This window comes from Thermobia domestica, chromosome 4 (assembly GCF_964235325.1).
Source record: "Thermobia domestica chromosome 4, izTheDome1.hap1.1, whole genome shotgun sequence".
In the NCBI taxonomy this organism is placed as follows: domain Eukaryota; kingdom Metazoa; phylum Arthropoda; class Insecta; order Zygentoma; family Lepismatidae; genus Thermobia; species Thermobia domestica.
In genome coordinates this window covers 24,431,050-24,447,693 of record NC_137457.1, presented here as the reverse complement: position 1 = coordinate 24,447,693, position 16,644 = coordinate 24,431,050, and the positions used below count along the sequence as shown (strand labels likewise).

General features: G+C 34.6%; 1 protein-coding gene across 1 annotated transcript; it reads left to right on the top strand.

The window, feature by feature from the left end:
* The first annotated feature begins 5,370 nt into the window (after positions 1-5,370).
* Positions 5,371-5,943, top strand: LOC145682703 (uncharacterized). The gene has a single exon (XM_081754091.1). It carries the CDS (start codon positions 5,371-5,373, stop codon positions 5,941-5,943), a length of 573 nt encoding a protein of 190 aa, XP_081610217.1.
* The last annotated feature ends 10,701 nt before the right edge of the window (positions 5,944-16,644 follow it).

Below are 16,644 nucleotides of genomic sequence, written 5' to 3'. Positions count from 1 at the left end.
GGCCACTGTTGCCAAACTAATAACTCTTTTTATATATGTATATCTATCTATATACATATAAAGGGTTTGCAAATCAATTTCTCACTTTGACCCACATTCCCGTATTGGTCCTCTCAAATTTTTCATTCTTGCGGTAATCTGTATAGCAATTATGATGGGTTTCCACATTTTTGTGTTGCGTTCAGATACACACATTTTGCCTTAACCACTTCGGAATGTGTCAAAAACTTTTCTAAATTACTTAACCTAAAATGTTTTAGCTTGATATAAATGAGATGTACAGTAAAAAATTGCTTGTAAGCAACATTATCATATAAAACTACTTCCAATATGAAAACAAGGTGCAGATGATGTAGCCCCTCATTTCCTTGCAGCTTGCGTCAACACGACTCAAAATTAGCTACTTATTTTGCTTTAATTATCATAGCAGTTATGATTGATTTCCATTTTCTTTTGCGTTGCGATACGCAAATATTGCGGAGACTGATACAAAATGTGGGCCATAGTTGCCTCAAACCTCAAGAAATTTTCTGAATTCCAAGTTGATCATTATATTCTTTCTTTCCAATAAACTTTTATCCCTGTCATATAAATAAATAAAATTTGTATTTATTTTGTACTGTTTATTACAAAATAAATACACATATTATTTAAAAAGTAGTGAACAAGGAACCAAGACAATATGATAAGTTATCAATTACCGTTGAGTTCATTTTTCTAGTTGTTGCCTTAACCTAGATTTTTGGGTAATTCATATTCTGGCCACACTGCAATTTCTGTGGATGGTAACACTCAAAATTCTTTTGATTCATATTTTCGATTGTAGAATAACATTATCTATTATTATGGTAAGTTACATTTCATTATCTCTTTTCACTTACGAAAAACGGGCAAAAGAAAAAGGGTTAGCTTCTGTATCATTTTTAGTAGTCTGCCCCTTAATTAGCTTCAAACTTGTACATTTTTAAAAGTCAACATTTAATTAGTTACACACCTGCGTTGTGAAAAAAAAATGACTAATATTAGTGTCGAAATTATAGTTTTCGGATCGCTGAAATGAACAGTAACACTTCTGATCCCGTTTAAATCCAAATTTAACCCTCAACTTTGGGGAGGGGGAGGGAGGAGATACATAAGAATGATCGAAAATGACCAATAACAGTGTCGAATCCATAATTTTCGGGGTCGCTGCGATGAACAGTGACAGTTCCGATGCCATGTCCCGCAACGAAGGGGAGTGCGATATATAAAATCATCAAAAATGACCAATATTGGTGCCAAATACATAGCTTTTTCGGTCGCTGAGATGAACAGTGGCACTTGCGATGCTGTTTAAATCCAAATTCCGCCACGCAACATGGCATGAGCGAAGAGGAGAGGGAGAAATATAAAAATGATCGAAAATGACCGAAATCAGAGAGCGCTTTCGTAATAATAAAAAATGGCTGCTGACGGGACGTTACTTTTTTTTTTTTTTTTTTAATTTAGCCCAGCAAAGCGGGTAATCGATGCTAGTATGAAAATAAAAGGAAGATAACCACCAAGTTTCAAAGAAAAAATTTCTGTTCAATAAAGAAGTTTTGTACATAACGAACATATATTGTAATATTCAAATATATTTATGTACTCGTAAAAAAGGTATGGGTAAAAATTTTAGTCTCCTATAAAGTGTCTTCTGTTAACGTTATACAATGTTTAACCCTTTAATTGGCAAGCATTGATAGCATTACACTTAAAATATTTAGTTTGCTTTTATGGTTGAACCATGTCTTCCTGATCATAATTTCGTTATTTTTAAAGTACTTTTGTACGTTGGTTACAAAATACAGGATGTTTATTTCAAAGCAACGTTGCTATGAAATAGGTCTTATGTGCAGCTTTTGAACAGCAATTGCCCTATTATGGTCAAATATCATAAGAATACTCTCAGTAATTAGCAACAGTTTCGTTGAAATATTTTCCTACAGCGCACGAAACCACAAATAAAAGAATAAAAAAGAACTTTTGCGGAACGTAGGAGATAAAGCTTCTACAATACTAGATTTGGCTGTCCTCTGTTGCCGAAGATTAGAAGTATCTAAAGAAGCGACCCGCAAATCATGTATATGAAGATTGTATGATATCAATAATGCCAATTAAATTATCACAGAAGTTATAATTCGTGCTGATAACGCAATAGAATGCGATGTTGCTTGATAGCAACAGTGCCAAATAAAGGGTTAACATCCAAAAAAAAAAAAAAAAAAAAAAAAAGAAAAGAAAAGAAAATAGTGTCTTCTGGGATCGTTTCTACATGCATAGATAACTTTTTCTTAAAATTCTTCTTTTTTTGATGCAATCTCTGACTAATGAATCGACCGCTTCAAAATTGTTTCATTTTTTTTTACATTAGTTTTCATCTAACCAAGTGCAGAAGTCACTGTGTGGTCAAATGTTGTATTGCCCCACTTGAGATTTCTAATACAATATTTGCGGTGAATGTAAACTACTAGAATGATGGTGGTTTTTTTTTTGTTTTTTTTTTTTTAATTTTGATAATGAAACTACTTATTTTATTTAAAAATTGCAATGACAGACTAAACAAAATCAGAGATTTCATGTCCCTAATGTCCTGCTGCACACGCCTATAAAATGTGATTTGTAAAATATTGATCTACTGACAAAGGAAAATTATTTTACCTTAATTTACAAGACAATAAATTTGAATTGATTATTGTAAGATAAACTTTAAGTTCATTAGTATTTTCTTTTTAAATACAATAATGTGTCAGATGTTTTAACATTAATGTTCAGAGTTCTTGCTAAAATAAGGATTTGAAGAAAGTACGAAAAATGGAAAAATAAGAAAATGAAAAGAAAAAATAAATAGGATAATTGAGGGAAAATGCCTTTCCGGTTATATTACATCATCATGGTAAAATATATCGAATTTTTTCCGTTATAAGACGACATCCTGATAAAATTTATCGAAGTGTTTTCATTATAGGAGAATATGATGGCAAAATTTATTGGACCTTTTCAATTATAGGACAACATGGTGGTAACATTTATAGGATCTTTTCCGTTATAGCACATCATAATAATTTAATTTATATATGTTCTTTTTCGTTATGGAGCAACATGATGATAACATTTACTGAATCGTTTCCATTACAGGAGGACATTATGGTAAATTGCATAGTTATGGTATTAGAGGTCATGCTAATTTATGGTTCCACTCCTATTTGACTAACCGCATGCAATATGTAGAAATAGGTCCAACCAAGTCAGAGGTAAGACACATTAGGCACGGAGTTCCACAAGGATCAATATTAGGTCCTATACTTTTCCTTATCTACATTAACGATCTTCCTGATTATATAGTTCCAAACAAAAGCGTACTTTTTGCGGATGATACAAATATTTTAGTTGAAATTCCAAATAACATTTGCTCCGAGGAAATCATATTTAAGAACACGACAGATAAAATTACAGAATGGATAAAAGCAAACCAACTTAACTTAAATGCAGCGAAAACAACTATAATGAGTTTCAATGAAGGAAAACTGAACTCTCTAAATATACATCAAATACGTATAGACGGGGAACTCATACAGGTATCTGACTCTTGTAAATTTTTAGGGATAAAATTGGACTCTAAGTTAACATGGGACGATCACGTGAATGATTTGTTGAGGAAACTAAGTGCAAAAATATATCTTATACGTAAAGTTAGTAAGATTCTAACTACAGAAACATTGAAAACAATTTATTTCGGATTGATTCAGTCAATTCTATCGTATGGAATCATTTTTTGGGGTAATACCTGTTATGCAAAGAAAGTGTTTACGATGCAGAAGAAAATGTTACGAATAATGTTATCAGTACCGTTTCATACACCAAGTAGACCACTGTTTCAGAAACTTAAAATATTACCATTGCCGTGTATATACATTCTAGAAACAACATCATTTATACATATGAATAAAAGAAACTTTCAACTCAACTCGGACCTACACGAATACAACACAAGAACAACCAATCATATTCACATCCAAAATTTCCGTCTAACAAGAACTCAAAATTCGTTACACAACATAGGAATAAAACTTTATAATAAATTACCAGATCGTGTCAAACGAATGCCAAACTTGCAGTTTAAAAGACACCTCAAGTTACTGTTACTCAAACATCTTTTCTATGGTTTAGATGAATATCTTCACTGTGATCTTTCTTTATAATGTAAATATCAAAATTTATTTGAATTTTAAAATATATAAAACAAGGTAAATTTATATTTTCTCTAAAAGTACACTTAGTTTGTTTTATTGTTACGTATATATTTTATATTATTACTTTATATATTGTATTATTATATATTATTTTTTTTAATAATTGTAATACTAATTGTAGCGTATCTCTTGCAATTATTATTATTATAACTTGTAATAGTAACTGTATCTCTTGACGAAGCCATGAACGCTAAGTTCTTACGGCAGAAAATGAAATAAATAAATAAATAAATAAATAAACTTATTGGACCTTTTCCTTTATAGAACAACATGGTGGTAACATTTATAGGATCTTTGTATGTTCTTTTTCATTGTAGAGCAACATGGTGATAAAATTTATCGGATAGTTTTCATTATAGGAGAATATGTTGGTAAAATTTATTGAACTTTTTCCGTTATGGAATAACATGGTGGTAACATATATAGGATCTTTTCTGGTATAGCACACATCATAGTAGTACATTTTTTTCTTTTTTTTTTTTTAATTGTAGAGCAACATGGTGATAAAATTTATCGGATTGTTTCCATTATAGGCGAATATGTTTGTAAAACTTATTGGACCTTTTCCGTTATGGAACAACATGGTGGTAACATTTATAGGATCTTTTCCGTTATAGCACATTACCATAGTAGACTTTATGTTCCTTTTTGTTGTAGGACAACATGGTGATGACATTTATCGGATCCTTTCCGTTATAAGAGAACATGGAATAACATTTATAAGATCTCTTCCGTTATAGGACAACACACGTAAAAATTTTCGTAAAATTTTCTAAATATAGAATTACTTTGGTATGGTTTTATGTAGATTAAATATAACCACAATCAACTCATTAATCTTCTTCAGACATATTTATCCAATGTAACTCTAATAGTTATTAGGATCACTCAACTGGGAGTTATAAGGTTGTATAGCTCGTACGTCCGTTCTCCACATGCTAACCCTTGAACGTAAGCGAACTTTTTTAATACTGGTTTTTGCTTTATACAGGTAGACTAATTATCTCAAACGATTTTATTAATGGAGTTAATAATAGCAGTATAGCTTGTATAAGTTTCAGCAGTATAGCAGTGGCGACGAGGTAAAAGGATTTACAATATGGCAGTTTCCAAACTTTTTGAAGCATTTGAGGTGGAAGACCAGGAAATAAGTGATTATTTGGACAGGTTTGATCAATTCTGCATAGCCATGGAGTTACCGGCCGCAAAGAAAGTGCCTACATTGATCGCGTCTATCGGTGCAAAAACATACAAACTATTGAGAGACATTTGTGAACCGGAAAAGATACAAGATCTGACCTACGCAAAAATCAAAGACAAGTTAGTGTTACACTTCCGACCAAAACTCAACACAATTTCAGAACGGTACAAATTCAGATTTATTCAACAGTCACAAGGTCAGTCTGTTACCGAATTTGTAGCCACGTTGAGACAGCAAGCAGCATTGTGTAAATTCGGCACATTTTTAGAAGAAGCATTACGGGATCAGTTTATATATGGCATCAACGACGATAATGTGCGTAAGAGATTGTTAGCAGAAGACAATATGACCTTCACAGTAGCTGTTCAAATGGCAGTGCAAGCGGAAACTATTGGTAACGACATGGCAATCATGAGTCAAAGAGTTCGTGGGAGCAAGAATGAAGTTGGAGTATGCAAGTGGGCTTGTTAGAAGTACTGTGAAGAATATTATTTAGTAGCATGGGGATAAAATTTAGTAAAGTACTTTTGAAGTTTGTGTGCATGTACCCGTGTCCGTAAATAAAGAGTACCTTAGTTGGAAGTAGTTATTTTAATAGTAAAAGTAATAGCAGTATAGCTTGTATAAGTTTCAGCAGTATAGCAGTTAATTCGTACCTTGGGCTGCGAGATGTACTCAAAGATCATTATTAAACGTCTAATAAATGCATTTGCTGATGTGGGTTCTAGACCGGTAATCTCTATTACTCTGTCCATCTATTGACAGGAAATAGTGTAGAAACAATAATAGATATAGAGAGAAAGGTTTCTTTTATAAAATATAGATTCAATGTTCTAAGAATAGGCTCCTTCTCCTTTCTTAATTGTCTAATCAAATCGGAATCGGTAGAAATTTACTGCCTGCTCAACTCGAGAAAATATGTGACATAGGTATGTAACGTTAATTATTTTTGCTTACGTTACTTTCCATGATCCTAATGTATATTTATTACGAAATTATTCTGGATTGCACGATACAGTTATTCACTTTAGAACATCAAAATGTATCGTATTGTTACATTACAATATCATACAATCAATCTACACATTATGGCACTTCGTTCTTTTTTTATATCTTTTTACATTGCCATAGCGACGACATTAAAAAGATAAACAAATCGTCATAGCAACCAAATTAACTAAATATTTTTTAATAAGATACCAACATTTAAATTATTTCTTTATATCTTTCTTCTTCTTCTTCTTAAGTGCTTGTGCCTTCAAAATAACACTTTTCCCAGTAACTATAAACAATACTTAGAAAGTATTTACAAAGGTAGACAATATCGTTCTAGGTATATGATCAGGACATCGTGTGATTAACATGCTTTTCGAAGCAGTTTCAAGGTTCTCACATAATGAACGATTGTTAAGAAAAAGTGATAACTATAACAAATAATACTGTATTTAACAAGAATAATGACAAAAACACGAAGACGTAATATGCAAACTAGAGCAACATACTTATTTTTTTAAACAAGTTCTTTCAACTACTTTGTTCGTTTATTCAAATATGCATAATTTCTGATGTACATAAATAGAAACAGTTTACACATAATTTGAAAATACAGTAGAACCCCTCTAATCCGTCATTTTTGGGACTAGGAGTATGGTCGGAACGCAAAAACAAGGTCGGATTATTAGAAAATAGAAAAATACAGATTTATAGTAAAATAAACAACCTCTGAACTCAAAAATGATTGTATTGTTCTCTACAATGAAAACAAATGAACAGTAAGCTTCAAAAACTGCACACTACAGTACAGAAAATACGCACAACAAATGAAACGATACAAGAGATGACGCAGCATTAAAGCGGATATGCGGTAACAGTAAGTAAACAGCAATGTCCCGACGGCAGGAAACGACAATGGACCTCATAGGTCACTGATGAGTCGGGACAAGTTCGGCTCGAGCACGGTCGGATCAACCGTAGTGGTGAACCAACCGAACCGGGCGAACAAGAGGGGTTCTACTGTACTGTCAAGTGACACAAAGGGTCGAGCTGTTGACTATTTAGATGTTGACTGACAACATACCACTAAAATTAGAGCAAACTCACTAATAAATGAATATGGAACGTTCCATCACTTGCTATAGCAGGAAATTGTATTAATTCTATAAGTTAATGAAGGAAGTTTTTGTTTATAAAATGTGGAGTTAATAGAAAGAAATTAACGTGTCCAAATTGATAACAATCAATAGCAGCTGATGTTTGGTTAATAGGAAAAAGACAAAGAAAATGCAATTCTTACTATAAGTTTAGATCTCACCCGTACGGAGATAACTTCAGAACAAATCCTAAATAGCTATTATAGGCATCCACACACAGATGATGTGTTTCGTGCCAAAACTATACGTCCGAATTCCTCGAACAGCTATCGTCTAATGGTTTTGTTCTCGACTCGTGCATGACGTAAAATAGGAAACGTCGGGTGATCTTCACGAATGACAAAAGATGTCATCGTGCAACTTTACCAAATAAAATGTCAGCTTTGCCCTCACTGTCCTACATTCACTTAGTCCTCATGTCCCAACAAAAAAAGAGGACATGACATCTACACAATATTCAATGTAACAGGAACAAGCCACATACCAAAGCTGGAAAAGATTTTCAAGCTTTCCTAAGTTTGATCCTCCAAAGCTTGATTTCAATACATCGTGTACAATCGAAGTGTTGGCTCTAGACAAAGCACATAGTCAACATGGCTTGTGTAATACATGAGCAAAGAATAGACTGTTAAATCAAAGACCGAAATTAATGCAGAAGAAGCTAAATTCACGTGGCGTCATAAATAAACAAATAAAGTACTTGCATCTTAAGGGAAAGTAAAAGTATTTGTTTTGTTCGGGAAATAGCTGTTATCATAGAATACATTATTGTAATTTACAATTTATGGAATTCTTCTCAATTTCAATGAAAACAGAATTACTGCCTTGCAGTAAGATTGATCAACAAAAGAACGAGAGTTGATCAATACAGAATGTTCATAAATGAATAAAACATAATTACTTGTACTAATCATCCAAATGTTTATTTATTTTTTTTTTTTTTCAAAATAGTCCCCATTTTGCAACGCACTTGTCCCAACGTTTTTGCCAGTCATCAAAGACATTCTGGAAACCATTTTTGGACAAATCCTTCAAAATCGCCTTCACAGCTTTCACCACTGCCCCTGAAGATGCGAAACACAGCAAAGTTAGAAAAAAAATCACAAGGGGCTAAATCAGGGCTATATGCAGCATGGAGTACATAACGTTGATCTTTGGAAGATAGTCAATAGAAATTCTGTACAGTTCTTCGCGCATCATTTCCATGTTACCTTATGCGAAAGTGAAACTACGTGTGCTGGAACGGCTGCCAAGGTCAATTACTGACGTCATGGCCTTCAAACATGCTCAGCTCAATCTATTCGTCACTTCTCCCTCTACACAGACATGTCTCATTTTCTGTGCCTTGCTGTTGTATTCACCTCATAAATAGTAATGATCAGTCTTTATTGATAAACCTACGTAAAAAGGAAACTGCTGTATGTTCTTGGTGTGACGTTATGGAATGGTGTTGCTCCAAGCGACGATGAACCCCAAGGTAAATGACCAAACGCTCTGATGTTCAAGACAGCTTCGCTTATTGCGGTATTGAGCCTGTCTTTTTAGGGTGAAGGACATATAACAATCACAACACCAGGAACACTCACTAAGCTCAGCCCCGTACCGTACCTTCTATAGTTAATCGAAAACGGTACTAGAAGGAAGGAACAATGAGGCTATATAAACCACGAAAATGATCCAAGTGTGGCGTCCATCAGGGAGGGAAAACTCAATTCCATAAGTCCAGAGTTCGGAATGGAATAACTGCAAGCCAGTCTGTTGATTGCTGGGCTAAGGAAAAGCGATTATAGTTTCATCATCCTTCCCCTGCGCCAACACTAGGTTTTAATTAGTAAGCATAAGAATATGAACATAATGTAAATTAAAATTATATGACATTTTAACTAATATATCAGTTAGTGTGCGACAGACATGTTACAATACACACTGTCTCAGTAGCACATGTCGATATTGCAATATGACTGTTCATTTCAAGTAAAGTTCGTAAATCTGGCCCTATTTTGTCAGATCCGCTGTATTAGTGTACAAAATACAAGAAAAACTGATACGAAACATATTTTTCAACGATTTAGAAACATTTTATGAAGTGTCCATCACTCCTTTGTAATATCTCTATGTTCTGTGGTCATATAACATTGTTCAATCTAAGTCAAAGTTTTATGCGTCCACCTCCCAGCTAAGTCCAGGCAAGAACTACTAACTAACCAAGTCTATGGCCTATGGAACCCGAAGGTTCAATGCCGCGTTCACAAAAGCTCTCCACTGACTTCTATCTTTAGCTAAATACGTCCAGTTTCTACTTTGTATTCCGATTTCTCCGGGATGCATCTTAATATTGTCCTCCCATCTACGCCTAGGTCTTACAAATGGTGGTTTTCCGATTGGTCTTCCTGTTAAGACTTTGAAAGCGTTTCTACTTTCTTTCACCCTCGCTACATGACCTGCCCACCTGATCCTCCTAAATTTGATGACCCTAGCAATGTTTGGTAAACCATATAAATTGTGTAGTTCCTCGTTATGAAGTTTCCGCCATTTCCCAATCCCGTTCCTCTTGAGTCTGAATATTCGCCTCAGAATCTTGTTCCCAAATACTTTCAGTCTACGTTCTTCCCTCAGAGTAAGCGACCATGTTTCGCAACCATACAAGACAATAGGCATGATTATCGTTCTATATATTTCAAGCTTCAAATTTCTCGAGAGAATTCACGACAACAAGAGATTTTGAACTGAATAATAACGGGAATTCTTTGCTTTTCAGGCAGGGAACTACTCCGGGGAATTTTTGAAATGTAATGACGTTTCTCAAAAGTTCTGTCCTTTTATCCAATACGTAATCTCTTAAAGAATAGTTTACTCTTAAAATATCAAAGTTTTCCCAACGTTTTGGTGATAAACTTTTTACACTTCCCAGTAACATACGATATCACACTGATTTTCAGTACACTATTTAAATAAATGAGAATGCACTTGGGACGAGATTAGTGCTTAGGCAACACCTTGCTTCTTCCTACATGATTTTTGTAGTTTTCTTCACTTCCAGAATAATCTTTCACATACACAAACACATTAGCGAGGAGCTTCACTCTTCTCCTTTCTTTTCCTATTTCTTCCAAGATTCAGTTTTAACGCCACTAGATGCCAACTAATGAGAAAGAGAACACTAATGTAGACCAACTAGTCGAAAGACATTTAAAAAAAGTAATTACCCCATACCGTAAGCATCGGTGGACCACCGATGGGCAACTAGCGATCATCTCACCAAAAATTGGCGGGCCCGGAGAGACGATCCGCGGTGGCCTCACTTGTTTTGAAAATTATACCACTAGCGACGCACCTGCGACAGAGACGCGACGAAACGCCTATGAACCTCAAAATCACTCCCCCAAAATATATTAAATCGCCTGCATGCGTGATTTGTTTACATTAAGGTGAGTCTAAAAAGCACTAAAAGAAAAGTACCACGTGATGGACGCGAACCATCAACCTTATGATTACTAGGCGCCTCGGACATGATTACTTATGATTCTGACTTCGCCACGGAGAAGATGAAGAAAACCTTGCTTGTAGAGGGGTAAATCATTTATGTTCTTTTAATTTGGCCAATCAGAGTGCTTCTTTAACCGTGTATATTCGATGTTAACCGTCTGAGATCAGATAAGATGCGTTCGCCATGTAATTTTATAAGAAAATGACGCACGTCTATTTACTTTGTTTCATAGTTCTCCCATATTTACTTTCTAATGATCGGAAACAGTTGCCATGTAAATTCATACAATTATACACACTCATCTCAGGATTTTTCACTTCATGAGGTAGAGGCAGGAGTTACTCTTGACCACGGAGCTCACTTTAGTAACAATTCGTCAGGAAAAATAATATATAATAATACCTTCATGCACATGACTGGCGATAATTCGTGTTGGTTGCTTCGCGATTCTCCGTGACGAATTGAAGGAGCGCGGACCAAACTGAAGTCGTCGCTGCTACACAGCGATAACTTCAACACCCTGACTGTAGATATCTGTTTAGACTCGACGAAACTCTGCCGCCACTGGCACACTAACGGAAATCCTTCAACGCGTCGCTATATATACGATCGGCAAGTACCGGCAAGTGGGCTACTAGTTGTTGGCGACGTTTACGACATGAGGTAATGTTTACAAAATCACTGTTTCACAAGCTAAATAAACTTGGACGAAAAGCAGACAAGTTATATTGACGCTTGGCGGACTGGAATGCGCACCAACTATTTTGAGTAAGCACTCAAGAACCCTGTACAGTTATCCAATTATACTGCACTAACATAATAAAAATTTCTAAAAGAAAATCACTTTGCTTAGGTGGCCAAAGTAAATTCACCGTTTATTGGGTTAGTTCCACAAAAGATCTTAAAGTAATAGAATCATCTCTTTAAAAAGTTTACGAACCATTACTTATTGCTTCACACAAGAACAAAACATAATATGACAAATTTCATAGACAAAGTTCATTCAGTACTTTCGCCAGGTGACAGCATCATCAGATGAAAGTTTTGTTACACGCGAAAGAAACCGAAATGAAAACGTGGCGGATTTTTCGAAGGAAAACGAAACGGATCAAGGAGCTAACTTCGCATAAAGTCTTTTCATATTCTGTGCTAACAAACTTAATTTAAGTTATATGCAGGGCCTACTCTACCATATGTGCAATATGAAAATTTGCACGGAGCGGCAAAATCTGTCATAACTATATTATTTAAAATAAATATTTCTTGTTGGAAACATACTTCATATTGATGGTAGTTAAATTTATTAAGCCGATCTTCTATTTCAATACTACATTCACAAATCATATTTAGGTCGCCTTAGTTTAAGATCACATGGACAGTGCTAAAGCAAATGATCAAACAAATCCCAGTATGAATTGCTTGATTATTGTCAAATACAAGAACTCAATTATCGAACATAAGCCAACATCTTTTCCATTCAGTTAGTTAGCACAGTTTTGATATGAAAAGTAGTCTTGTCTTTGTCTCAAACAAGTTCCTTATTGAGATTAAAGCTCGATATTGAATTCTATAAAAAGGCTTATTATCTTTCCTCTGCTGATGTATTTGCTTTATATTTTACTAGCATAATAGATTATTACTTTAAAGAAAAAAGACACAACGAGATTGTATTCGTAGTGTTTAGGTCTTTCTGAGTGTGAGTGCCATTTGCCTCTCCTTCGTTGTTCATCATGGGGTAGCATACTTAAAAGTTTATCTTTAAGATCAGTTCTTTCTGGAGAAAGGGAGAAGGCGGCAAATGATAATATGGCACGGGGCGGCAAATTGCCTTGGACCGGCCCTAGTTACATGATAGTTGATTTTATTTTTTTTTTTTTATAGCTAAACTTCTTCAACAATGTTAACAAAATAAAGTCAAGTGTCATTAGTATGGATGTACATAAAAATGCAAATATTTTTACGAATGTTTAAAAAAATACATATTTTTGGACTTATGTTTTACATGATATAAATAAGCTTATCCTTATGTGCTGTATATAAAGAAAAGTATATTTTTTAATTACGAACGCTTCAATTTTGCATATTGTTATATTTGTTTTGTAAAAGTACATGTCCTTTCAATTTGCATGATTTTATTGTTTGGGAAGAATTATATAAATAATTCTTTTCTAAGTCTGAGTTCGTACCATTTGTTTTCATTAAATCAATGGAAGCAAATACTTCACTGTACACAGGATGTTCGAAAAATGACGGGACTTTTTAAATTAAGCAAAAAGAATTAGGTATTTTGCCCACTGTAGTTGTTTTCATTTTAAAAAATAATAAATCCCTTCCGCATAGCTGAGCAGGTTCAACGAATGCTAGCATTGAGTCTTTTATTGGAGTTGCTTGAATGACCCCTCGTCAGGGCAAACTGAGCGTGTGTAATATTGTCATAAAATGTTCCTTTCATGGCCAATTTTAAATTTGGAATAGCAAATAGTCACACGGCAATAAATAAGGCGAATACGGAGGATGTGGAAGCACACAGATTTGTTTCTTAGCAAAAGTCACGAAATGCGACAGTACTATGACATAGTGCATTGTCGTGCAATAAAGACCAACTACCTGGCCTTTCGCAAACGATTCGCTTTACAAACGCTCCATAACGTATTTTAATTCCTCCGCCATGCATCTCACAGGCTTGGGGTCGTTTTCCAAAGACCCACGACCGTCCTAGAATCGCGTATATCACTCGAACACACGTGTACGAGATAAGCACTTATCATCATACACTTGTTTCATCATTTCCAATGTTTGTATAAATATTTTACATGGCTTGAAACAAAATTTATAAATATTGGTTCTTTGCTCCATGGTGTTTTTATGACAAAGTGACACTATATACAATCGCTTTTCTTGCTATAACTTGACACTCCGTTAATCGGTTCTCATGATTTTGATCTCGTTTTGTTGAGCGGATATCCACAATGATGATATGTTGCCTCAATAGATGGAGATAGTGGTTATCTATAAAGAAAAAAAAGTTCCGTTAAATTTTCCGACTTCAGTTTCCGAAGGGGGAGCAGGGGCGACAGCCACCCCAGTATTTTTTCTCGACCCATCTTCGCCCCCCATTTTTTCTATGTACAACCGGTCAATAATAACAATAATGATAATATGTACAACCGATAATAATAATAATATTGAAAGCAAAACAAGTGTGGTTGCCTCGCCTTCCCAAAATTTTTCTTGCCTCTACTCTTGCCCCCCCCCCCCCCACCCACTATTACGAGCCTAGTGCCGCTACTGTCCGACATACTTAGTATTTGGTCACGTTCGTTAAGATGTTAACATTAAGTGTTTACATCTTTAGTCTTGTTGACATAATGAAAATTCGTGGAAATCTAATAGTGTAAATGCTCGTCTAGTTTTGGAAGGGATAAAATAATAGGCATTACAAGTTACTCTGGGCTGAAATATAAAAGTACTGTAACAAGAGATATAGGCTAGACAAGGATTAACGAAATAGAAAATGCTTGTTGATTGGAATGACTAATTAAGTTACATTCTTCTCTTATAGCTTCAAGATTGGATCAAAATGACCCAAACATTCAGAAATATTAATATCTTATATATTAATAAGATATTACGTGTACCGTATTTGCGCGAATATAGACCGCAGCCTTTTTTCCCTAAATTTTGGCTTGGAAAATCATGGTGTGGCCTATAATCGAGATTTTTCCCCTCAGATCATAAATCATCAATTTCAAAATGACGTATATACGTATTTTGTGGATTGAAATTAATACCCTTATAAGTTACTGCAGTTGCTTTTGTAAAGCAGCAAAGATTTAAGAAGAAAATAGTAGAAAAACTTATTTCGTTCACAAAAATTGCCACCTTCATTGGGTATCGATAACACCTTACATTGGCACAAAAGCACTTGCACACTTAATAGTTTTATTAATAGGAATACATATCTTTATTACACAGTATATATAATATATGTACTTATACGAGTAGCTGTTCTTGAAAAAAAAAAAAAAGAAAGAAAGAAAAAGAAAAAAAAGAAAAGCAACTTTGTTTCACAAAACTGTGTCGGCTTGTTTGTACCCACCCAAATCACGTACAATCACTTTCCACCGCATCAACATCACCAGCGTCTGTTCTTCACCCCCGCCAAACGATGAAGAATGCTACTTAGAGTCATTATCACAAAGAAGGTCATCTTCGTGAGTCACCCCCTTAGTTATGCGGGAGTTAAAGAAGAAGAGGGAGAGAGATTCATTTCAAAGTGCTGTCTAATTGAACTTTCTCGTAAATTTAGTACCGGACCTATATTCGAGATATACTTTTTCCTATAACCTTGTGTCAATAGTTTGGGTGCGGCCTATATTCGCGCAACTATGGTATATGTCAAATTTCATGTATTCTTCATTTATCTGTCTGTCATTACAAGCAGAACTTTACAATATAAATTTAAAATGGCCGTATTTTTGACATTTCGTGGAATGTAAGCAGTGCTGTAGTCCTAAAATTTTCACAGGGTATATTCTGTTTTGTGAACGTCTATGGCTGGCATAAAGTAAATACTGTATATGACAATAGAGAAGGCATATATTAATAATTCCAATGAAATATTATTGTCATACTGTCTTATAGTCTGAAGGCATTATATGCTATTTTCCATATGATACTTCTTAGATAAGTAACGCTATTAATAGCATAAACGGGGGTAGGTATGCAAAAGGAACCAACCATTGCGAGAGGGAAAAGAGAAAATTTCGCCCGACATACCAAAAAGAATTAATAAAATTGTGGTAAGGAGTAGCGTGGAAATGCGAATATCAGGTGAACAAAACTTCCAGAGTGATATTTACTGATCATAACAAGACAAACGTGAACAGAGTGGAAATGCGAATATCAGGTGAACAAAACTTCCAGAGTGATATTTACTGATCATAACAAGACAAACGTGAACAGAGTGGAAATGCGAATATCAGGTGAACAAAACTTCCAGAGTGATATTTACTGATCATAACAAGACAAACGTGAACAGAGTAGAAATGCGAATATCAGGTGAACAAAAGTTCCCGAGTGATATTTACTGATCATAACAAGACAAACGTGAACAGAGTGGAAATGCGAATATCAGGTGAACAAAACTTCCAGAGTGATATTTACTGATCATAACAAGACAAACGTGAACAGAGTAGAAATGCGAATATCAGGTGAACAAAAGTTCCCGAGTGATATTTACTGATCATAACAAGACAAACATGAACAGAGTGGAAATGCGAATATCAGGTGAACAAAACTTCCAGAGTGATATTTACTGATCATAACAAGACAAACGTGAACAGAGTCCGAGCTGACATAATCTTTCTCTCGTGCCCCTCTCCTTTCACACTCTTTTGTGATCGCATATTCTATACGTATATTTGAACAGCGACTAAGAATAGAATAGAAAAGAAAGTGATATAGAAATTTTATCACTGGAGTCTTGACTTGATTAAATAAATATAATCGAAGCAAAAGTACTATACGCCTTGA

Coding starts and splice junctions, on each gene's coding strand:
- LOC145682703 (XM_081754091.1), top strand. CDS start 5,371: ATGGCAGTTTCCAAACTTTTTGAAGCATTTGAGGTGGAAGACCAGGAA.